General features: G+C 36.8%; 1 protein-coding gene and 1 long non-coding RNA gene across 14 annotated transcripts in view; one reads left to right on the top strand and one right to left on the bottom strand.

The window, feature by feature from the left end:
• Spn (protein phosphatase 1 regulatory subunit spinophilin) overlaps positions 1-25,139 on the top strand; it is a 61,208-nt gene that overhangs the window by 10,939 nt on the left and 25,130 nt on the right. For all 13 annotated transcript variants that reach the window (XM_017156155.3, XM_070215814.1, XM_017156161.3 and 10 more), the window contains exons 2-3: positions 7,637-8,071; positions 14,404-15,920. In XM_017156155.3, coding sequence (XP_017011644.2) covers positions 14,411-15,920 — 1,510 coding nt within the window. In that variant the 5' untranslated portion in view covers positions 7,637-8,071; positions 14,404-14,410. The remainder of the gene's footprint in view (positions 1-7,636; positions 8,072-14,403; positions 15,921-25,139) is intronic.
• LOC138913214 (uncharacterized) lies at positions 20,687-21,607 on the bottom strand. The gene is made up of 3 exons (XR_011418871.1): positions 21,330-21,607; positions 20,933-21,229; positions 20,687-20,849 (listed from the first exon to the last, which is right to left on the bottom strand). It is a non-coding gene; the product is annotated as an uncharacterized lncRNA (long non-coding RNA).

Genomic DNA, 25,139 nt, shown 5'->3' with positions numbered 1-25,139 from the left:
TTGCCAAAAGACAAAAACCCCTTTCAAGCGAGAAAACAATAGAAAATGCTACGCAGTGCAAAATAAAAAAAAAGCAGTGATGATAATGATACAAAGTTCATGTGAAACTAATCAATGGATGGCAGATGAATTAGAACTTGATAGGAAAAAGTCGTCGTCGTCTTTCTAGAGATAATGCTAGTATTATGCGAAAATTGGTTTATAATTGGTGTGAATCAGCTGATAAGCGACGATTTCAAATACGATTCCAATCCAAGTTCAGTTGTAGACATCGTGACTGTCACGAGGATTGCGCAAGTCGGGCGAATGAAATCGCAGCTGCGGCGAAATACGTAAATTACCCACTTTGCGGGGGCTTGGAAAATGCAGAATTTTCCCATTTTGCGTCTCAAATGTTTGACTGCACTTGACTCGAGTGGAAAAACAGCGCAGGCAGGCAGACATGAGGGGGAAAATGTGTGTGGAAATTGTGGGGGGTTGATGGAGTAGTTTACCCTAGCCAACTTGGCAATTGCTACACTTTTTTCCCCCTTTTTTCCTGCACTCTAAGCGGATTTGTTGGATTTGCTTTCTATATGTTTCGTTTAGTGGGGAGAATGGAAAACAAATATGGTGCGCAAAAAAAAAGATGAAAAATGCAAAATGCAATGCAAATAAAAGGAACATTTTCCTTTCTATTTTCCCAGCCTTAAATATTATGAAATATTCTCCCCTGGTGTGCAAGCGAAAAACCTTAAAAGTTCAAAGTCGCAAAATGCTGAACTTTGAATGGGGTGCTTAAATGGTTTTCAGTTTTCTCTGGTGTTGGGTGTGAAATGGAGATGTTTGAACTTGCAGACGAAAACGATTACGAAAGGAGATTTGTGTAAATATTTGCTAGCCAAAAGGAAATTTGGGTTACTTTACTGGATGGGTGGAGTGGAAAGGTAATGCCATTTGTGGCTTTCAGAAAAGCTCTTTATTTAAAAGTTAAAATGATAGGTGTGTCGTAAGGCTGTTAAGTGTAAGTAATTGTCGGGATAGAAATCAAAAGTGTTTCTAACTCAATTGTGACGAGGAATGTCTTTTTATTTTAAAGCTTCAAACACTTGTATGGACTTTAAAGTTTATTTATAGTTCAAAGTAACCATATCTAATGAAACGTAAGAGAGTTTTCTTAGGGGGGTTTACAAAATGGGGCTTACAATGAAGAAAGAGCTCGAAGCCCTCTCCATAAATAGTAGGGATGTTAAAAAAAATAGTATCGAAAATATCGTAATTTTGATATATCGAAAATAATCGAATTATAAATATAAATATTTTTTTCAACTAAAATGCTTTTGGTTTTGTTTTTTTTTGTTACAGTATCGATTTTTTCTGCAACCGTTCTGTATCTTTTTGTCATTAATACGAAAGAAAAGTTAAAAGCTCCAAGTGAAACCGAATATTCCCATGTGGTATCATAATATTTACAATCATGTGTATATTTTTTCATTGAGCTCACTAATCTAAACAATAAACACGTTTACATTTTCCATTTTCCCATATCAGTTTCATACTACATATATAAACACCTACATCACCTATGATAAAGCGTAGTTGAAACCTCCATTAGCCAAATTATACTTTCCGCATTGATGAAGAACACCTTCCGATATCTCCCCACCTCCACAAGATAGAAACCCTCAACTATTTTTCGCTAACTCAGCTCATGTGCATTACAATTACACGAAGACGATTTATAGGAAACTGCAAATGATCTTTGTCACATTTAACATGACAAAGATACGAAATTAAGGTTGAAATAATTATTGTTTTTACCTTTTACTTTTTTTGTTCAACTTTTGCTTTCTTAGGGCCAACAGCGTTAAATTCCATTCGGCCACGCTTTAACTCGTTTTTGTGTGTTTATTCATTATGTATTTTGTATTTGTACTTTGTTTCTTTTTTCCCCAACTCTGTTGACATTGTCACGCTCTCACTTGCAAAAAATACAGGGGGGAGTTGAGACTGCGACTGGGGCCCTCGGAATGATCTTAGTTTCGTCTTTCCACGGTTTATTTTATTTCTCATTTATTTATTTTCGTTTTCAGCCATTCGCTTTCATCTGTCGACGGGTGAAAGGGGTTAAGAGCGGGTTGGTCGGCGACCAGATGTCTGCCACGCATTTGTTGTCATTTATCAAAAACGTCAGGGATGTTGGTGAAAAGAGGGGAAAAATGGGAGGAACAGGTCAGGTGTACGTACTACTGGGGAGATCCCAAAGTCAAGACCTTTGGTCATGGCCATGGTCTCTTTTTTACGAGTTTTAAAATTGCGGCATAAAGTTTATACCCTAAAATCATTTTTAATTGAGTATTTGTTTTTATTTTATGGGAGTTTTTAGTTATTAATTTTTAGAACTTTCTTTTTGACCTTTAAATTTTATAATCACTTTTTAAATGGTTGTTCCCTTTTCACACTCACTTGTTGTAAAGCTTTTAATTTACATCAAGCTTTTTGGACACCTCTTTTTTTTGGGACTTGCGGTTGTAATCCCTTTTGCGCCTTTGGGTTGTCATTTTTTGTTGGGTCGTTCTATCCCCTAGTTGATTCAATTTGCAGTTGACATTTTATTTCATTTACTTCATTTGCTATGTCGGATATTGACCGTTGTCAAGTGAAGGCTTAGAAGCACGAGTTCCGTTGGCCTGTGGCTTGGTTTTTTATTTTTTTTCTAAAGAAAGCCCTGCCTTCTACGGACATTGCCTTTTGAGTCTTTATGGGTAGGCCTGTGCTCTCTCTATCTTAAAACTTTTATTACACAGATAAAAATAAAAATTTCATTGGTAAAGTATTAAAAAAGTTGGAAATAATTGTCAATTTATGAAAAATCCCAAGAGTGAATTAAAAAACTAAAAACTGTTTAGAGTGAAAAAAAAATTTAAATATTAATTCTGTAACAAGGCCCAAGTCTAATCTAATGTATCCTGAAATCTCAAAATAAATATTACTGAAAAATTTTAACTTAAAATATTTTAATACAAAGTTTAAATACTTTTTTTAAATTTTCTGAAGGGCACCAACAATATTTGTATTTTTATGACCTTAAAATTTGGATCTAAGATCCACAAGGAAATTTCGAATAGTTTGTTTTATTTTTTCGAGGTTTCTATAAGCTTTTTAAATTCTATTTTTTCCCAGTGCCTTTTTGTTCATCTCTCCTGTGCAATTAAAAATTCTTTATGCACTTGCCACGATTCGCACTCGCACTCTGGTGGAGATTGACTTGTCCCAACATGGGAGGCATGAGAAAATGTGTGTGCTGCTCTTCACTTCTCTTTTCTCATCCGTCAGGTGGGTCAGTCTACATATACGGAATATGGTAGATGGTATATGGCCTATGGGCTATGGATATGGCATCTGGCATATGGTAAATGGTGAAAAGGGGGCGGGGTCGGTCACGCAAGGCGGCAGTTAGAGGAAACCCTATTAATGTCAAGTTCATTGCCACAATCCATCACTTGGAGGGGAAAAGGGGGGAGGGGGGAAAGGAGTGGAGTGAATGATGCACATTGCATCGAGTGAGGATTTATTATTATGGTCAATATTGTGCAGACTGCAACATTTCATTAACTCCCCAATGGAAACTTGTTTACAGAGCTCCGTTTTTTTTTTCTGCTTTGCGGATTTGTCCGAAGTTGGTTGAACTTGATATTGAATTGAATATATTTTCGGTATAATCGGGTTATCTGCTGATAAGAGCGCGTGATTTTGGGCCCCCAATCAATAAATGTCGTTCAATAAAAATAAAGGTACCCATACTTTGTATATATTTTATAGTATATCTTATCTGTGAAGCCACGTGCTCAAGTCAAATTCAATTTGACAGCCTCGAATATGCAATTAAAATTGACATGCAACATGTACACTTACTTTGGCTGCACTCTTCTTTGGCTGCAACTCACTTTGCCTCACAGACCTTGGAAAAGCAATTTTCCTCAGCGACAATAAATTATGAGCTTGTCTAAGAGGAGAAAAAACTAGGGAAAAACTGGGTGGAGGGGGTAAATACAGAGACACAGGACTTGTGTGAAAGTGGTTAGAGGCCTTAGTTTATCACCGCCACTTTGCATGTTCATCTACTTTATGTTTTTGGGTAACGCCCTGAAAAAATGGTTCAAGTTACCTTTTCAGTATCATTTCTTACGGGATTTTCAATTACTTTAATGGCTTTCGTACCAATTCCAATTGTAATTGCAACTCTTGGCTTATTGCGATTATCTCTACTTGGCCATAATTATTATCCCATGACGGGGAGGAAAAATCTGCAAGGGGGTTTTGGCAATTAAAATCAACAGCCGCCCCACCTCCCATTTAATGTAACACTTACATGCTCCACTGCGCGGTTAATTTTGCAACATTTTTGCTCAATTTATTTCGCATGCCTTGCTTGCTTATTGTTATTATCATTTTTTCGCACTGCCATAAAAAATGGTAAGAAAAACTACGTTAAAAGCGGCTTATTGCGCGCTTAACTGTGAATTAGAAATACTTTTGCCGATTACCCGACGTCGTCGAGCTGCGATGATGGGGCATGCAATCTGATAATTCGCTTGATTATGAGCCGGAAAATATGAAGAATGTCTTGGTAGAATTGGAAATTGAGAAGCACTTAAGAGATAAGTTTGAGTAGGAATTTTACCATGGGGATAATCACTGTCTAAGTGATAATGGATGAAAGATTAAAATTAGTAGGTGAAATATTTATATAAATAAAACTGTATTTAACATTTTAAGTATCAACGCAGACCTCAATGAAGTTAAGATACAACTCCAAATTTGTACTTACTATAAGAGCTATAGATTTAAGCTAACCAAGTGAGTATATAATTAACTTTGTAAAATTCTGTAAAATTTTATTCAAAGTTAGAAAACCGTCTGAAAGGCAATGTTATTCTAGAATATTATTATTTATATTTCTTTTAATTTATTTTGGACTTCCTACATGAATTTTAAAGGCTCTTATCTTTCGCCACCTTAACTATACTTAAAATCCAAATGTATTTTTCCAAACGACCTTTCAACAAACATCAAAAAGCCACCCACCTTCTTCTCACTTCTTTTACCATTTAATCTCATCGAAAAAAAGAACGTTTCTAACATTTTCCCACTGCTAGCCGCTTTTTATTGGTCTATCCGGAGTTCGGTGGACCGGCAGCAGACATCCCACCTAAAAACTTGGCTCCCAATAAGGAAAGACAGCTTCGCATTCGCGGCGAGAACTTTTCTGGTCTGCAAAACCAATTTCTGGCATTACATGGCCTTCCTTCTCAGCGGAGTCTCCGGTTTAAGCCAGAGTTTTCGTTTTAGTTTTAGCTTTAGATTTGGTTTGGGGCAGCTGCTTCTGCTTTTCTGCACCGTAAAAGGTCATGAAAAAGTTGTTTACTTCTTCCTCTTCAGACATCGCAGCTTATGAGGCCATAAAAAGTGAAGAGAATGTGGGGAGTAGTTCGAAGTTAGAGGAAGCCAACACCTAAACGGGTCCATAATAAAACTAAAAACATGACTTGGAGGCAACTTGAATGTAATTTACACGAGAAACCTTAAAGCTTTTGTAAACTATTTTTGTTTTTGCCAAGTTTTGTAAAAATCTTGATCAAATCATTTCGATCGGCCGTGATACAAAAAGAGCACTCCAAAAACAACCTCTTAACGCATTTTTTCTTTGTGTTTTGATTGAAAGTTATGACATCTAATAATTATAATCAAAGCCAACGAGTTGTTTTCGCTGCTCGCTGACATGATTTATACGCATCTCGAAACCAAAACTTGATAATCACATATGGCTCGAATCGACATCAAACCGTTATGAGCCGACGACGCAACCGCAAAGATCTCTTTTCCTCTTTTTCATTCACCATCCTCCATCCAATCTTAATGCCAATAAACCCGGCCAGCTAATGATATGGGCTTTCGGTCGAGAGGAGAAATCTGATTGATTGTAATTAAAGGCCTTGCAAGACAGCCGATTCTAATGCCAAGTTATTGGCACTTTCAGCCCGACATTCTAGTTTATGTGGGACGCAAATGTCAAGCGGCAATTTCAGAAATTGCATGGTGATTATGAGAGGGGAATATTGGATGGAAAATGGGTTGAAAATAGGGGGAAACTTGGCCAGAATGACCTTGTTTAGTGTTTCTAGAGAAAAGAAAATGTCAGTGAAAATGGCTTTGAATTTATATAATTTGTGGTTTTTATAGTTTTGCATAACAAAAGTTGCAATTAATATTTAAACTGTAGTTTCAAACACATGATATCAATTTTAAAGGAAGTGTTGACAATGCCATTCCACGGTTTTTAATTTTATTTTGCGTGTGAAAATTAAAATTTGATTTTATTTATATTGATGCTTATTTTCACTGAATTGTGTGAACCACTTTTATTGAATTTATTTATGAATTACTTAAATTTATTTCGTTGTTTATAACTATTTAATTGACTTTAATATTTATTTTGCATTTATGAACCACTTTTAATATAGTATTTTGGGGAACTTTAATTTTCACATACTAAGTTTTCTTGGAAATAATTTAAATATCTTATTTACTAACCATAATCTCTCTACTACCCATGACTTTCACTCTCTATCCCACACTCTCGCACTATCAATTACCCAATTTAGGCTTGGTATCTCCTACAACTTCACGACCTGCCTCAAGTAACTCACTTAATGCGGATCCCATTTCAGTTAAATTTCTTAATTTTGTTTAACCATTTGATTACACCCACCACGATTTTCTCACGCACTCTAAACGAGTGAAATTGTTGAACAACAATAAATTAGACAATTACAATGCGCTGAATGATTTTCAGTGTGAGTGTTTGTAGGCGTCACAGAAGGCACAAAGACTCGAAAATAGAGTTTGGAGGGGGGATGAGTTAAGGAGACACTTTGATTACCCCCCAAAAAGCTAATAACATTGTTATTGTTGACTGATGACTGACGAATTTTAGCTACTGAAAACGACGCTCTCTGTTTATCAATTGGCCGAACTTTCTCCCCGGTTTTATGTTTTTTGTTTTTGGTTACAGTCGATTGGGCTTGTCTTGAACTCTTCTGTTTTCCCCTGAAGCTTCAAATGAAACTAATTGCTTCCGTTTGCAACATTTCACCTTCAATTTTCCGGCGAGAAACCCCAAAGGCACAAACCCCTTCGGAAGAGAGTCCCAACTAATTTCGTATGCCTCGGAGGGCCACCTTAAAAATGTGGCAATTCTATTTGGTTTCGTTGGCCAGCTTTTGGCTGTTTTTTTTTTTTGGTTCATTGAACTAGCAAGTACACCGGGAAAAATGAAATAATACAAACTTAATAGAATTTTTAAGAATAAATTAAATTAAAAGATTTAAGATTTAAATGCATTTAATTGCATAAAACATACTGAAAGTGTGGCGGCAGATAAAGGGCAGAGTAATCTGCTAAAATTCATTTTTTATACCCCACATTTTTTCTTAAAAATCTTGAAAATTACTCCAAATGGAATTTCTTTTAACCAAATCTCTCAAAACCACTAAAATATTTTTTTGTATGTAGCATTTAAGTTTCCATTTCTGTTAAATGCATTTTCGCTCTCCTAACTTTTGTTTGCGTTTGTTTCTTGAATTGTTTTTTGCAGAAATTTGCATTTTCATCTTGCGCAAAAGGCAAACAAACACAGAAAACAGAAAAAATGCTGACACCGATGAGGCCAGCGGTGGGTTGATTGGCTGACAACCACGACGACGTCCACGAACGAGAAAAAAATATACAACTAGACACGCTTCAGTGCCATCGAGTGGGAGGAAGTGGAAGTGGCAGTGGAGAGGAAGGAGCAGCCTCACCTGGCTCAACTTGAATACGAGAAAAGCTGAAAAAATCGAATAAAGCGAAAAAAAAACACACACTCTACAAACATCCCGCCACAATGACAAATGTTTGGAGCGGAGCCAGGCTTTAGGTGTTGAGCAGGTTTAATCAAACAACAAAGGAAAAGCCGAGGAGGAAGCCAACAGAAGGAGAGGAACGGAAGGAGTAAGGACACCGAACAACACCTGAATTGGCCAAGAGAAAGGTGAGTCCAGTTTGGCTATCATAGGGCAATAAATCGCAGTGCTGAGCGGGTTTATTGCGAGATTACATCAACTGCGGAATGCCCATAAATTTCAATTACACTTTTAAATTGCAAATATTTAGTTTATAGGGGTTGCCATTAAAAAGTTGTGTTCAAAAATAAAAAGCGTACGATACAAACATATAAAGAAAATATAATCCAGTACTAAAATATTTATGGATTACATTTGTCTTTAAATAAATTTGTTTTGCAAATTATTTTGAGTTTAAGTCAACTGTGGAATGCCCATAAATTTTAAATAAAATATTTAGTGGCTTTCATATTACATTTTTTAAATGTTGACCAGTAAATATAATATAATTATACCTTGAGTAGAAAATAATAAACCATAAATACAGGCATATTTCAGGATTACATATATCACTTTAATAGATTTTTTTTGTATTTGGTTCCCAAAACTAAAATTTATGCATAGCCCAACTAAAAGCTGATGAAGCATAATCCCCTCTGCCAAGTCATATGTTTAGCAAGGGGAACATTTGTTCATATAAGCCGGGGCATGAACTGTCCCCAAGCAGCCACAAATGTTTTTTAGAAGCTAGCATCGCCCAGTTAGGCCATAAAAACTGGCTCACACTCACACAGAAACACGTGGCGAATCCTTAGCCAAGTTTCTAGATCCCTGGGCTCCTTAATTATGCGCACATGAGACTCGTTTGGGGAAAATACGAGGACGATGGCGCCAGGTTGTGGTTTAGTTTATTTGGACAGCCCGCGAGGGAAACAGAAAAGTTTTATTTAAGATTATAATGTAAAGATCCTTGTGCCCAATGGTCCTTAAAAACCTATCAATCGAACAGTTTACAATCTGTACAAGATTTACAGATTTATCGAATCCGAAACATCGCAATATCGATTCCGTCCATCTGATTTATTTTGTTATGGATGGATCAAATTTTATATGAAAAACTCTTAGAAAAATATATTTGGTGATTCCGAATATTTTTATATATATATCTAAAAAAACTTCCTTATTTAAGTTCCATAGGCAAATTTTCCCTCAGTGCGATATAAAGTCACATAAAGTTGGTTGCCACCTGGCGGGGGAATGTATGCAAATTTGCCAGCATCCTGGGAGTTTAAAAATAGTTGCCCGCCAAACCGGCGACACTCATTCCAATTCGAAACCAAGCCAAACCGAACCGTTCCGTTCCTTTCCAGGCCACTGACTCACTGGCAGTCATTTGTCAGGCTTATAAAAGTCAATCGGTTCGATTATGCAAATGGATCCCGATCGACGTGTGAGGCTCTAAACACTTTGATGCGATGAGGACGTATGAGGACGTATCTCAATTGGTTCTAGTCTGGGATCTTTTGAGTGCGTTGCTTCCACAGCTGCTGTGGTTATTCAATTTACCCAGGGCGCATCCTTTGAAGACCCGTTTCTGTGTTTCCCCGTCAACCAAAACGAACGTAGGCCCAGTGCAATCCAGTTCGGATTCGGAATTTCAGAGTGGGAGACTTGGGGATCGAGAGAAACCCACTCTTTTAGGGGGCCGGCAGCGCGTGCAGACTTTGCCAACTTGTTTTCCCACCGTTTAATTGGCATAATTTGTCTAACAAGACCAACGAACCACAGACACATAACATCGAGAACAACTAACAACCCAACAACCAACAACTCGTTTCGTATTCATCGTAAGGTAACCGTATCAAAACATCTTGAATTGTTGTGTTCTCGTTTAATAAGTGAATGTGGTTGGCGCTGTGTTTCTGTTTTATTTTTTTTATTTTACTGGTTGCTCCTTCGTTAGTTTTGTTACTAACCAGGCCTACGCGGAAAATGGTCTGTTGGTCTACAAGTCTGCAGGTCTGTAAGTCCATAAGTCTGTGAGCCAGACAGTTGTCACGACCGACGAAGGTTGCGCTTGGAATCGGAATGAAAAGAAATACAACTTGTTAAATATACAAAAGCCAGAGAATAATACTAGGAACCAATGCGACTCTTTATGGAGTGGTGTCCAAGGTTGGGCTTTAAATTAAAGACGTATAATTGAAATGTTCACATGGAAAATGTTGAGGAACATGAATGAACTAATATATTATATCATGATTGTCATCACAAAATACATGTCAAAGGAAGTTGTCTTTTGGTTAACAAAACTTTTATTACAATAGCTCTGAATTTGTCATTCATAACATGATGATATTTATATTCCTGGTAACTAGATTATTATTTCTTGCTAAAAGTAGAATTACTTTATTACAACATTAGCCAATTTATAAAGAAAAAATAATAAATTATGTATTGGTACGTATGTAATTAAAAATAATTTTATATTCAATACTATGTTGTTAAATATAAAAAATAATTAAAAATTACTCCTATATATTTAAATTAAAGAAAAAGTAAGGAACATCTTACTTTTATTTTCTAATCTAGCATCTTACAAGATTGTAGTTACATAGGCTTAGTCCCTTGTTAACCCCGATATCTTTGTTCACAGCACTTCTAGACTTTGTTCCCAGCTTCATCATCATTACTGCTGTTCCGATTCCAATTCCTATATCCATATCGTATTAAGAAATCATTTTCCTGGCGCCAAGTTTTTATTCATGGGAATTTGTGGGCAACTCCAAGACCTCCCAGTGGGGGACTCCTATTATGTATTATATGGTATGGTATGGTATATGGTACTCGTACTCTGCCCGAGATCCAGACGCGTAGGTAGGTGGCTTCACTAATTGCTACCAATCTTTTGTGCCCGCCACTTCACTCCGCATTTCCCCTTCCCCCCTTTACACCATTGCCATTTACAATGGGGCCATCATTTCATTGTTGACATTGTTTTCTTGTTCACGCTCAAGAGACTGAATGTTGACGCAATTATAACACATGGCGTCGTTCGTTCGTTGGCTACCTGCTGCTCACCTGGTCGTGGGTCCTCATCCTCCTCTATACCTCACCTGGATTTGATCACGTGTTTGAAGCTAACGAGTGCAATTTAACATTTTGCCGAGTGCAATTAACATTTATGCAAAAATTAGAGAGACACATCACTGCTGGGGGTAAACTAGTTTTTTGTCATTTGCAAGGCGCAAATTATGATCGTTATCGTTATGATCGGGGGCATTTAGCGCTGATTATAGTTTTTAATGGGGTGTCTTAATCCGTATTTATGCTAATGATAATGGTGACAGTTATGCTGCAAAAAAACGAGGTGAGCTGTTAGGGTGCGGCTGAATGGATTCTCTGGGGGTTTGCTATTATAATGCTAATTACGCGGAAACTGTAATAGATATTATGGTTTTCTATTGGGTGGGGAATGGAATTTTTAAGGGAATAGGATTTTAAGTTGATATTAAAATCCTAACAATCAAACTTCAAAAATATATTTTTTCCCCCTTACAACTTTTCTAAAAATCGTTTAGTTTAGAAAACAAAGACAATTTAGTAAATGCTAAAATGCAAAATAAAAGAAATTTATGTTTATTATGATATACTTATTGATAGGATATACTGGATATTATATATTTATTAACATAATTAAAATCGATCATCCTCTGCGCAAAAAATATGGTTATTTTATGGGCCATACATCATTTGCAATATACCCTTGAAAGCCCGCAATGGGAGATCTTGCCATGAACTGTATATGATTAAATTCCGAAGCCAAAAAGCCAAGGACAAGGATGCGGACCTCATGGGGTTGTTATAAATAGTGTAGCCTGCCAAGCCAATACCAATATTCCCCCCTTTCCTTCATCACCCTAAAAGCTGCATGGATTTGTGCACTTGAGCAGCTTTTCTGCTCGTGTCCATGTCGATGTCCTTTCACGTCCTTCCTTCCTTCTCGCTGTCCATTTCTCTGCGGCATTCATTTATAATGAGCGTTGGATAGATGGATAAATGGATGGATGGAGAGGAACTGTCATTAAATCAATATCTGCACGACAGCCGAATAAATCTGCGAGCTCTTTAAATATTTATTACCTGTAATACGCACCGAATGCAACGTAGTTTTTCTCTGGGGAATTAAAGGAGCCATGCGGCGGATACGTAATATTTTAAGTGAAGCTTTACGGTTTCACTCATCCGCCATGTGGTACTTATACTCTTTTCAATAATATATCTACGAACTAGATCACCGGCTATATTTATCTCAACGTAATCTTTATCTCATCCACACGTCTATCTTAATTCATGGTCACATGCATTGTGCATTTCGATTAGATTAGATAAGTATTTCTATCGTCGCCATTGTCTCGTGTTTTCAGGGCTCTGACTTTTGTCCCGCAGACCCCATATTTACAAGACCCCGGATTCCAGATCCCAGATAGATATAGTACAGATCCGACCTTTGTCTCAATTTGCTCTCCACCTAATTGTGTGGACATGGGTGTGAGTTCACTATCTGGCCATTTGTTTACCTCTTCGCCTGCGCTTGTTGTCGTGTTTGTGTTTGTTCATTTCCAGCTAGTTAGGCTCTTGTTCTTATTGACTTTGCGATAAGTTTCGACTGTCTGCTTAGTTCAGATAGTCTGCGCTTTTTTCACACACACAGAAAATAAATCCACTAAAAGAGGTTATGATTATAAAGAAGAACTTTGTTTTGTTTTTAGGTGTGTAATTGGGGGGTGGTTATTTTCGGCTGAGTGGAGTAATCTTTATGGTATTAGTTGAGAATTAAAGGATTTAAAAATCTAAGAAAATCTTATAGAACAGCTGTTAGTTAACTTTATGGCAATTGTTTCAAACATATATCTATCCTAAAATTCAAAAAAAAATTCTTAATTGAAAAGCTGATTTTTTGTTTTCTTTTATAGCTTGGTTAAATGTTAGTTATATTTATTTATTAGAATACATTTTTAAAATTACAGTGGTGTTGCTAGGATTTGTTTGAACGTGTTTTCCAAATATAACATATTTTGTTGCATACTTTTGAATACCACATTTTTTTTTACTTTTCATCCAAGTGGGTGAATTTATTATTATAAAGTCTTAGGAATATTTCTTTCCGTTAGTTGTAAAAATATAAAGGCAATTAAACGTAGTATTTTTTCCTGCCAGTAGGGCAACTTGTGGAACCAACCTAGCCCAACTCGTAAATCAATACAAATACCGCCCGAACCGATAACGGTAACCATTACCCTATCAGCTATATGGAGGCACCTACACCTACAACACCCACCGAGTGAATCGCTTTCAATGTCGCCGATAAACCGACATTCCCCACTCACAGCTCTCTGGGTCTCTCGGGCCCTCTCTTCTTTCTTGCCTTTTCTCCGATTCTCGATTGGCGAAGAAAGCCCCTCAATCGCCTACCATATGGCAATGCCTTCTCTTTCTCACCAAAAAAATCCAAGCCAAGGCACCAACAACTGAAATTTGTTCACTTTTTCAAAGACTTTCACACATCCAACAACAGAAACATTAGGGGGCCCATCAATGGAGCCTTAATTGTGTTTGATGTGCAGAAAATAACAAACAGACGCATAACAAAGGAAAAATCATAAAAATCGCCAACAGCTGAAAGTAAAGGTGAAAATCGTTGCGAAAGTCAGTCAAATCGATGAGCAAGAAAATGGCAAAGGTAACACGGCAATAAATGTAAAAAAAAGTTCCCGTTCCCCATCGATTTTATCAGTTTGGCCATTAGGGTGCGGTTAGTGGAATTTTTATCACAGATAACTGGGATCTCTTAATATACACGACTTCCGATAATAAAGGGGAAAAAAGAGCGAAAATCGTGGTAAAAGTTAATGAGATAATTTTTCATAATTTGTTAAATATTTCTTGTGATTTAGTGCAGGTGGTGTAAAATGGATTGGTTAAAAAAAACCATTTTATAGCTATGTATGAAACAATAATAAATAATATACAAAATAAAAGCTGTTTAATGAGATAATTTAGGTGAATTAGTGACGATGATGTTAAATAGGTTTGGTATGAAACAAAGATTTTAAAACTAGTAACTCAATTATTATAGAATTTTAGGGGTTTAAATTGGATTCTATAATTTCTAATTAATCACATAATTTTCATATTTTGTTAACTTAATTTATTGTGACATAGTGCAGATGGCGCAAAGTAGGTTTGGTGAATAAGAACTATTTTAAAGACATAAAATAATTAATTGTAGAATTTTAGAGAACTTTGAATCTATTTAAATTTTTTTAATATTTTAGAAAAAATTCGTATATTCCTAAACAAAATTAAAAAAATTATATCGCTGAGTAAAATAAATTCAAAACCCAAATATCCTCAACATATATTTATAATAATATTTTTTAAAACATATCTAACTTATTTTTCCATTATTCCTTTGCAGTTCCATCATGGAGAAACCGATGCACCATGCACCCACTCCGGCTGCCGTGGGTAAGGTGAGCCAGATAGCCAATATCTTCCAGCGGAAACCGATTGAGATTCAGCCTGTGGAACAGCTGACTGCTGTGGCCGCCGCTCACGCCGCTGCCGCCGCCGCTGCAGCTGCCCATCACGCCCACGCCGTTCCAGGAGCACCGGCGGTACGAACGGAATCCCATTCGGCGAGATTCAATAACGCTCGGGCGCTGTTCGAGAAACTGGGAGTCGAGTCCAACTCGAATGTGAGTTCGCGCCTCCTGAGAAGTGGTTCCCGTGAGGATAATCTATGCGACGGTTCGGATCGCTCATCTTCACGCTCCTCGGATCGTTCACAATCGCCTCCAAAAAGGAGAACCCCATTTCCCTCGGGAGTTTCCCTAGTTCACAACAATAATAATGCCGCCACTGTGGCTCAGAATGGAGTTCTTCCAACCGAGCAACGTTTGAGCAATAGCAAATTTATTGTTGAACCAGCGGCCCAAGTTGTTCCCACTTCGGTGGTCAAGTACCCACAGCATAATATATCCCGCACTAAATCGGAGGAAGTGGCACCCATAACACCACCAGCTGGAGGATCAGTGAGTGCTTTATTTGCCAACTCAGGCGGAGGTGTTGATAAGCCGGAGAAACCGGAGAGGAAATTCAATTCAAGGGAACTCATTGAGAAGCAAAAGAAGTGGACTTCGCATTTCACCAAAACCAAAACCACAAGGACGCACAGCGATCTAAATCGCTGCGATATCATACGTACAGTGCCAGGAACTGGACTTATAATGGATAGCGAGAAGGTTTCGAAGCCGGCAATGGAACCGCCGACCCAAACACCAAATGCCAGTCCCAATCCGCCGATGCGAACGGCGCAGGCTCCTCCAGAAATCAAACCAAGAAGCGGAAAGATCGGGAGTCCTGTGAAGTCGCCGCCATTGCCTCCGATTCCGGCGGTCAAGCCAAAGAATGTGAGTCCGGTGAAGTTCAATGCGGTGCGAGGATCACCCACAAAGACGGCGGATAACTCGCCTCCGCCTCCTCCTGCCAAGTCAGCTGCTGTACTCCAGAGATCCCTGATGCAGGAGCAGCAGCAGGAGTTGCTGAGGAACTCAGGGGATCCACCTATTCCGCCAGAGAAACCCCGAAAGAAGTCCGTAGATCTCATCGAGGATACGCAACCGTTGACCAACTGCTCCACGCCCTCGTCCTGCGCCTCGCCCACCAGTTCGTATATTATCCAACCCGCCAAGAGGGGATCCCTGGATGGTGGAGCCGGCGGAAATGGTCAGTATTCAGGAAATGGCCTCAGTGGCAGCACCAATTCGGCCACATCGGGCTCACCGGTGGCCAGTGCCTCGTCGGGACCCTCGTCCCCGGTTCACACCGAGGATGAGAAGCAGGAGAACGAGTCCACGGAGAAGTCGGAGATGGAGTACTACCATGGCAGCAACTACAACAGTGTTCCCAGGCGGCGACGCAGCGAAAATGAAGGTGAGTTTTTATAGAAAAGATATTTGAAAGTAATTTAAGTTATTATAAATAGATAGATAAATTAATTTTGTTTGTAATGATAATTAAATCGATTTTCTTATCTAATTAAATAATGATTAAAAGGAAAGAAGTTTTCGTATAAATATATATTATAGGTAGACTATTTTTAGTTAGATTGCAAAATCAAATTTGTTGCTATAATAATCAAATCGCTTTTCTGATCTTATTTAATAATGAAGAAAAGGCAAGGAGTCTTCATTAAGTCAAACAGTTCTCATTTATATTCGTAAAAACATTTGTTTGATAGAAATTCATAACAAATAATCATTTTTAAGGGCTAGTACTAAACCTAATAAAAAGTCGTCAAAACAAAAACTTCATATGAAACAAAATTTTTTGACCTTGTTTTTCATATGAAGTTTTTTGTTTTGGACGACTTTTTGTTAGGTTGAGTACTTGCCCTTAAGGAAAAGTTCTAAACAAAAAGTCTAAAAAACCCCGCAGATAAGGCTTGCAAGGTGACAACCCCTAAAATTTTAATGAATCATCTTTTAGGCTGATATATCTAAGCTTATCTGTATAAATTATAGGGCTTGATAAAAGTAGTTCCTTCTTATCTTTCTTATGTTATAAAACCACCACCGGAAAAGCTCTACAAATCCAGCCCAGAGAAGGTCTAATTTCCCGTTTGCTCCATTTTGTTATGGGCTCTTCCTTTTCCTTCCTCTCTAGACATAATTGATGGCCTTTTTGAATCAGGAACCAACCAGAAGCAACTCGTCTTAGGGCATTCTCAAACTTCCTTCATTTCGAAGTTTTGAACTTTGCTGTTTTGCACCGAGTTCAAACACCTTCTAGACATTCTATGTGCTATGCGCTTGTGTTTGTGCGCTGAACTGCCAGGTCGACTTCATTGTGCAGTGGCCTCCTGTTGTCCTCCACTGGCCCTCGGGTTCCCTACTCCTCCTGCTTCCCCTCAGTCCATCCATCCAGCTCATCCCCAGCCATTCCATTTCATTGCATCCCACATTCATTACAAGTTTTTCTAAGCGGTGTACAAATCGTGACTTGTGCGCAGCCCCAACTCCGCTCTTCCACCGACGAAGACCCTTCCCGTTCCTCTAAGCTCCCCCTTGAAAATCCACTCTGTTGCTATTTATGCACTGAAGAAAAAACATTTAATTATAACTAAATATTTAAAAATTGTACTTAAAACCAATTACCTCTTTCTATAGATTTTTAATCACATTTATAATAGAAACCCTTCTACCATTTAAAACTATATTTTGATTTCCTATAAAAATAAAAAAAAAATATTTACTAAAAACAAAATAGGTCATAGAAATTCTTAAAATTGTTATGAAATATTTAACATCTGATTAAACTGATTAAACTAACATCACTTTCAACTTCTTGTACCAAAATGAAATATTTATAATGTTGTAGAATTTTTTAAAACTATTTTCAATACGGTTGAAATAGGTTGAAATAGTCCTTTCAGTTTATTGCTTTTATGGTATATTTTTATTTTCTGTAAAATATATTATAAATTTTTGTAAGATATCTAGATTAATATTTTATAGGTTTTTCATTATTAAATGACTTGAATTTTAAAATTGGGTATAAACTAGATTGTTAGCAGGGGATTAGATTCTGAGTTTTGAAGATAATAATATTATAATTATATTTTTTCTGCGTGTGCTCTGGAGGCAAATTCCAATATGGGTCAAACACAGCAGGCATATCAAATGCAGCCCCCAACGACAACGGCTCGACAACATTCCATTTCCAAGCGTTGTGCCTCTAGCTCCTCCTGCTCCTCTTCCCTGATGCACTTCATCCTCCTCCTCGAGTGCAATGCTCACAATCTGTCGTCGCCCATCTTCATGGTCCGAGGCTCGTCGGCGTTTTGCGGATTTTGTTGGGATTCCCGATTCCCAATGCCCGCCGCCCCCTCTTCTTAGGGGTCTTCTTCTGCTTCTTCTTCCTCGTAGGCCTCTTCTAGCGACTCCATACATAAAATTGTATTAATGCCAGATTAAGAATTCAATGATGCGTTGCACTTCGGCTGCCTCCATTCGCAAGTCGCCTTCACTTCGGTCTTGTGGCTGCTCTCCTCCTCATACCATCACTATCCCATCCCAGCTGCTGAATACAAAATTGGAATTTGCACGCCGCACTTCCGCCAGCAGCCTCAGAGTTCTGAATCTCAGTTCGAGTCGCGTATCCCATAGATACCATATTTCGATGCCCTTTCGGGGAGGTAATATGATTTTACAATCAAGATTGCTGGGATAGTGGGGGAAATTTCTTTGAGTTAGGACCAACTGCCACTTCAGGTTTTGTTATTTCAGTAAAATAATGTTAAAAAAATAAAATTTAATAAAATCTTTAAAAACAAAACTATGCAAACAATTTTTTTTTATTCATTGAAATATTAATGTAGACCCTTAAATATAATATTTTCAATAACAAGCGACCCAAATATATTTTATACCATGGTAAATGAATTTCTTATTTTATATCTTTTAATTCATATTTTTATGTAATTTTATTATCAACTCAATTCTTTTTTTTTTTGTTGTTGGCTGTTGTAAAATTAAGCTATTCCTGTAACACTTTATAATTAACGATAATTACAGAAATTCTGGCCGTCTGCCCACTATTTTTCTGCTCTTTAACATATAGTTGGCAAATTGAAATATTATGTCTGCTTTTATAATGCTAATTACCTGAAATTTGGCACTAGAAAATATAATATGACTAAGAATATTGCATGCAGTTTGGTAATCTTGATTATTTCATCTAAAAGGGTATTTAAAAATTATACGAATCAAAATCCGCATTCCTTTCCTTGCTGTTTCTACTGTCTGCTCGACTCCTCGAGTTCTGAGCTTCTGCTGATGATTGCTTATCTGTTCGATGCGATGCGAAGAACTGCGGTCTCTGGAACTCTTTTTAATTCATAAATGGCAGTGTTGTGTCCATGAAGGGGGCGTGGCTTACCTTGATTTATTGATTTCATTGCTTTTATAGGGGGAGAGAAGGCAATCGGAGGGCAAAGTGGAGAAGGAGGGCGAAATGGAATTAAGTGGATTGGATTATGTGTTTAAGTTGGGGTAGGTTGTGTCTGCAATTGCGTTATATGGAGTCCGAGTTTTCTTTTCTTTTTCAAGAAGAGTGTCGATGTTTTCCCTATTCCCCCTATTTTTCTATTTTTGCGCTCTTTCTTTAGCCCAAATAAAATTTTTTACGGCATTTTCTTGTCGTTTTTGCTGACACAGCAAGCGTCATATGCTTAGCGCCATCTGTATGCAAAACGGGAATTTGCAGACACTCATGGGTTCCTTGTGATCTATAAACATTATGTCTTAAGTACAGTGAAGTCTCTAAACGTGTTCTCATTTGTACTTAAACATTTTGATGTTGTATATTTTGGAATAATATTACTTCATGTAGAAAATCCTAGTTTTTGGCTTACAAGTATTTGGTAATATTCATTTATATTTTTTAAGAGATCACCGTACTTATAGCCATACCCTTACCGACTGACAGACTCGAGACATGACGAGAACACATGAATGGGGAGCATGGACTCATTTGGGGGGCCAAAAACAGGGATGGGGAATAAAATGAAGAGAAATAGAAACATCGAGTCGAAAAGAAGGCCTAGGCTTCGGTGCTGCATGGCACATTTTGAATGGCTTGTGCCCGCCTGTCACATTCAAGAGTTTATAAATAACACGGAAAATACTACTCAAAAACTACTACGACGCCGGAAGAAAGACGGGTGGGTTTCAGGTGGGGGAGAAGACCAAACAATGCACTTAAAGAAAACTTTACAAAAAAAATTAAAATTCGACTTTATTAAACATAAATCCATCGAACAAGTATTTTTTTTTTTAATTAATCCTAAAACTTAAATTACGGATCATAATTAATGTTTTATGTTTTCGGATTATGGTTTTTAATTTTAAAAAGTAATCAAATAGACATTCAAAATCATTTCGAATTATTTTTCTCTCAGTGCGCATTGTGCTTCTGTCTGCCTGTTTTTGTAAATTATGCCTGCCAAAAGTTTCTTGTGCTCCACTTTATTTCAGCACAATGAAACATGAGGGGCACAAATATTTTATTTCTATATTTTCTGTTAATCCCAAACGGAAGGTATTATTTATCACAAATTAAAAGCCGTTCAAATATTGATAATATGTTATGAATAGACTGGGTGGAAAGAGGGCGGGTTTTATAGAGGGGGTCTCGACTGCATTTGTGTTTATGTGTGACGCCTACGCAAACAGCAAAACAAAAACAACGCATACACACAAAGAGCCGGCATACGAAGCACAAATACCGACAGACAGAAAAGAAAACAAAGGCATTTCAGTTAGCTACAAATATTATCTTAATATTACCTGAATTTTAAATTCTTAATGGCAATTTAAATATTTTTCTGAGCGGGGAAATCTTTTTTAAATCTATCTATTTAATATATTAAAAAGGGGATAAAATAATTAAATCATTTTTGAGTAATAACGCAATTATAATTGGAAAAATACCTTCAGCAACTTTTTTGATTAGGCAACTTTCCATCTTGCTCTGCTTTTTGTTCAGTGCAATTTTCCAAATGGTTGGTTTGAGTCCTTGCTGGTTGTGACATTGCTTCATTGTATTGACTTACATGGTTTGAGTTACTGCTATAGTGTGGTTACAAACCATAGTCCGCTCTACCAACCAGGAGATGGCGCCACTAGCTAAGCACTGCTTGCCCTGCTTGTCCAAAATTACAGTTATTTTCGATTTTAACTGTGAATTTTAAATTTATTTGGTAATTTATTAGTAAAATAGTTTTTTTTTTTTAAAAATATAGTTTTTTTTAAGAATATATAAAAATATATAAGTAAAACCAAGCAAATTTGTCTTGTTCTTCTATGGGAAAAATTAATTACATAGTAAAACCGAATAATATATTATTGTTTTAATTCACACTTATTTTAAAGACAGCAACCTACCTTATCGCCAGAGTTCAGTGATCCCAAGTTTTAATGAAAGGCGCGTGGGGTTTTCAGCCACTTGCTGACACTTCCCCTTCTTTTATTTTCCCCGTTTGACCACCCAACGTCTTCTCGCATTTTTCCCGTTTATTTTGTAGTTTTCCTTCAGTTTTCATTTCATTTCTTTTCACACCAAACTGATGACGTCCATTGCGAAAATGCGCTGAAATATGTTCACATCAAAAAAATCATCAAGGCGACATTTCGCAAGAGAGAGGAAATTCTTTGGAAATCGCCACAAACGCTGTGTGAAGTCTAAGTAATCAAATACACAGAGGGAAATTTTATTTTTATAATATATTACAAACTTCTTAGGTATTTTTAGAAATTTTGTAATTTTTCTCTGTTTACAAACCTATATTTGATCGATTATTTTTTCCAAAACAATCTTTTTCATCGGTTACTTTGGTCATCATTTTTTTCATGTGTAGATACCCACAATGCAATAGTTAAATTGATTTTTAGCCCGCTGTTTGCTTGAACTTTAGCGCCATAAAACTGGTATTTTTATAGATTTTCCGCATAAATTATGGTTCCAAAAAAAATATACAGTCGTTTTTCCACACAGCTGAAATTCGTTCCTGTCTATTTTCCTTTAATTTTATAATTAGATATCACTAGCCGAAAAATCTGTCTCGACACTTGACTGATTCTCTCGAATATTTCTGGCCTTTCCCAACATTTCGCTTTGCGGATTTGGCAATCTGGCAGCTTGACAAGTGGAGGCCCTCGTACAAAAAAGCGATTCGAAATCAACTCGAAATACCCTGTAAATTGGCTGCCACATGTCTGGCCCCAAAAATTAAACGTACTATATATAAAGCGAAGATCTCTCTCTGCTAATCTGTCAGATCGCTCAGATCTCTCGGTTATATACCCATTTTCCGCTCTCTCATTTTGCTGAAAAGGCGAAAATTTTCTGCGGCCGTTCTTTCAGTTGATGTCGCGTTGATAAGCGGGCAAGAACTTTCGCTATAAGAAAAAATCCAAAAAGAAAAAGATTCTCAAACGCGTAATCGAAAGAAGAAATCCCAAAACAATACAATTCTTATATATATAGTAAAGCACAGATAATGTTAAATCGTGCGAATCAAAACAAATTATTTGGCGCACGTTGATCCGAAAAATGAAATGTTATTATATAGTAACCATGAGCTAGGGGCGTGATGATTGTTGTGGGTTGGTTCGATTTTTTTGATTTTCGAAGGGGCACGTGAGGGCGAAAGATTCGGCTTGTTTCTTCCCTGGATTGATAAGAGATCCTCGGATTGCGGAGTCTGGAAATGTCTTGAATGGTTCGGTGACGACCGGCTTTCAGTTGAGATCTTGAAGTGCGACGTGAAAGTGCTATTATAGAATGACGATCCTCTTTTTTTATATATTATATGTTTATATAAAAAAGTATAAATTCAATTGCGGAGGTATTCATTCATTTAAAACTTTACCCATTGCGTAATGGCTTCATACGAAAATTAAATTAAATTGCAAACTGCCCGAGTGACCCTAATTTATGCGGCGTTTTCGCTTTAAAAAGAGTTAATTGATGGCGGAAAAAATACATATACCCAAGTGCATAAAGACATCTGGCGAATATCTTTTGGATATCGAGAAATAAAAAGTATGGAAGCCTTTCTTTGTTTCTGCGGAGGTTCAGCGAACTGCATTTTGTTGTGGCGAGGCGACAAATAAAAAATATTCACGAAAATTCCTTAACATGTGTGTGAGGCAAAGAGTTGTTCTTGTTTTTTTTTCTTGGCATGGCAACAGCCGTTTAAACTTTTCCTATATTTTATTTTCTTCACATTTTTCTCAAACACTTTCGTCGTTGGCTTCCTCTCCTTTCCTTGTCGAGTTTATTTTCAAATTTGAAATTGTATGCCACAACAAAAATGTTTGCAATTGTCATGTGTTTGCAGTTTTCGCCATTCGCCATTCAGAGGTTGTAAAATATTTCAGTGTTGTTTGTTTTTTATTTCTTTTGCCTGTTGCTTTCTGCTGGACAGGAAGGAATGTGGCCAACAGAAATTCTCTGACTTACATTGAGATATTTTCCTGGGGCTAAGAAGTGTCCCCAGGTATTCAAAGTTAATTTAGAATGATTTAAATCATTTGCTTCGGATTAGAAAAATATAAATGTGAATATATTTTGTTGTGATATAATCAAAAACATTTTCTTATGGATTTTTCTTGAGAATTTTAAATAAGAAAATATCATAAATGTAATTAGTCATCTGGCATTTTTGTTTATTATTATTGAACAATTAAAATGTATTTTCTTGTCAGTTATTTTATTTCTTTTTATTGAGACATTTTTTCTGCTGGCATTTAAAAGTACAAGAAATTTACTCCTACATTCCGTAAATCCATTTAGAATGCAAAGTATTTTAACTAGCTAACTATAAATATTGTTTAAAAACACGAAAACTAAATTATTAGTATTTTATTTAGTCATCTGGAATTTTTTCTTATTATTTTAAGACCACAAAATATTTTTCTCTGTCAGTTTATATTTTATTTGTTTTATATTAAGACATTTCTGCTGCTGGCACTTAAAAGTACAAGAAATGTCCTCAAACATTCCGGAAATCAGTTTGAATGGCATACCATTTTAGCTTGAGATGAAATTTGAAATATTTGTGCAGTCGTCCGAGATTGTTGTTTATATTTTCTTTAATGAATTTCCAGGAGTTTAGCCCGTTCAGCTATTTTGCAGGACATGCAGGAGGCCCTTCCTTCTGCTTCACCCTCTTTCCTACTCTTTTTTTTTTCTTAGCCACAGAGATTTAAGACTCTCCTTTGTTTTGGTTTCGTTTGGGTTTTCATTATGCATATCTGCATTGTCAGGACTTTTTGAAAGTTGACCTAACTACCAGTGGTGCACACACAAAAAGCCGACTTACTATATCATCAGACTTTCAGACTTACCCACATATTGCAGCTTTCTTCTCGGGGTTCTCCCCACTCTTATCTCTGGATTTTGGCACATTTTGACAACAACTTCCGTTTTTTGTCTTGACATTTCTTCTCTTTTTCCCTGTTTTTGTCTTCTCTAATTTGCTGTTGCTTTGTTGTGGTTACTCAAACAATTATTTTTGCATTTTGCAAGGCAAATTTTTCAGTTTTTTTCGTAGTTCTTCAAAGGGAAAAGCAATTGCCTCCCTTTTTTTCTCCCTCTTAATTAACAAACTCAAATCGATTGAAGGCATTTGATATCTAAAATGTAGTTGCATTTTTCTCCTATTCATTTTCATTGCTTTAATTACTGCGCAAGTTATTTATAAACCTTGATTTATTGGAAACTTTTTCCCCATTTCGCTTTCCCCCTTTTTTTCTGATTTTTCTGATTTGCCATTTGTTACTTCTCATTAATTGTCTTTTGTTTGCTTTTGTTTTTATTCTTTTTCCTATTTTTTTTGGCAAAGCATTTATTTTTGGACCCGGTTTTCATTAATTTTCGCATCTCATTATACAACACAGAAAAAAAGTGTGATTTTCAGTTTTCCCCTTCGATTTTTCATCGATTTCAATTGCGTTTGTTTACGCCTGCCTTCTCCGCCTTCCACTCAACTCGCGACCTTCAGAATTTGGCTTGAATTTTCATCAAGTTTATTTACTTGAACCGAAACAGAAGCAGAAATCACACATACGCCGCATTGGCCTTCGCCAGCTGCTCTTTCCCCTCATTCCCCTGAATTTGCATTTAGTATTCATGATGCTCTGCTCTTAATTAAAAGCGCACGCATGTCTAATTGGCATTAAGCATACGCCAGGGTGCACTTGACCAGATCCACAGCCAGCTGGCCAACTTCGGTCCTTGGCTCCTGTGGTCGGTCAACTGGCAGCAACCGAAATCCTGGCTTTGTTATCATGTCTGTGGCAGGCTTCTCTTTACTTCGAAATAATGTGCTGTTTACTGGGGAAAATCTGCTGAAATCCATAAAAGAATTTGAATATTTATCGCTAATTATCCATTCAGTCATCTGAATAACAGGATAATATTTTCTATTAATTCATTCTCAGAAGTTCCTTGTTAAAATTATTGTTTAGTGGGGAAAATCTGCTAAAATCCAAAGGAGAATTTGAATATTTATCGCTAATTTTCCGTTCAGTCATCTGGATAGCATTGTATTCTTTTCTATTACCTAAATTATTCTCTGAAATTCCT

This window comes from Drosophila takahashii, chromosome 3L, assembly GCF_030179915.1.
Source record: "Drosophila takahashii strain IR98-3 E-12201 chromosome 3L, DtakHiC1v2, whole genome shotgun sequence".
Taxonomy (NCBI): Eukaryota; Metazoa; Arthropoda; class Insecta; order Diptera; family Drosophilidae; genus Drosophila; species Drosophila takahashii.
This window is presented reverse-complemented; position numbering and strand designations above follow the sequence as displayed.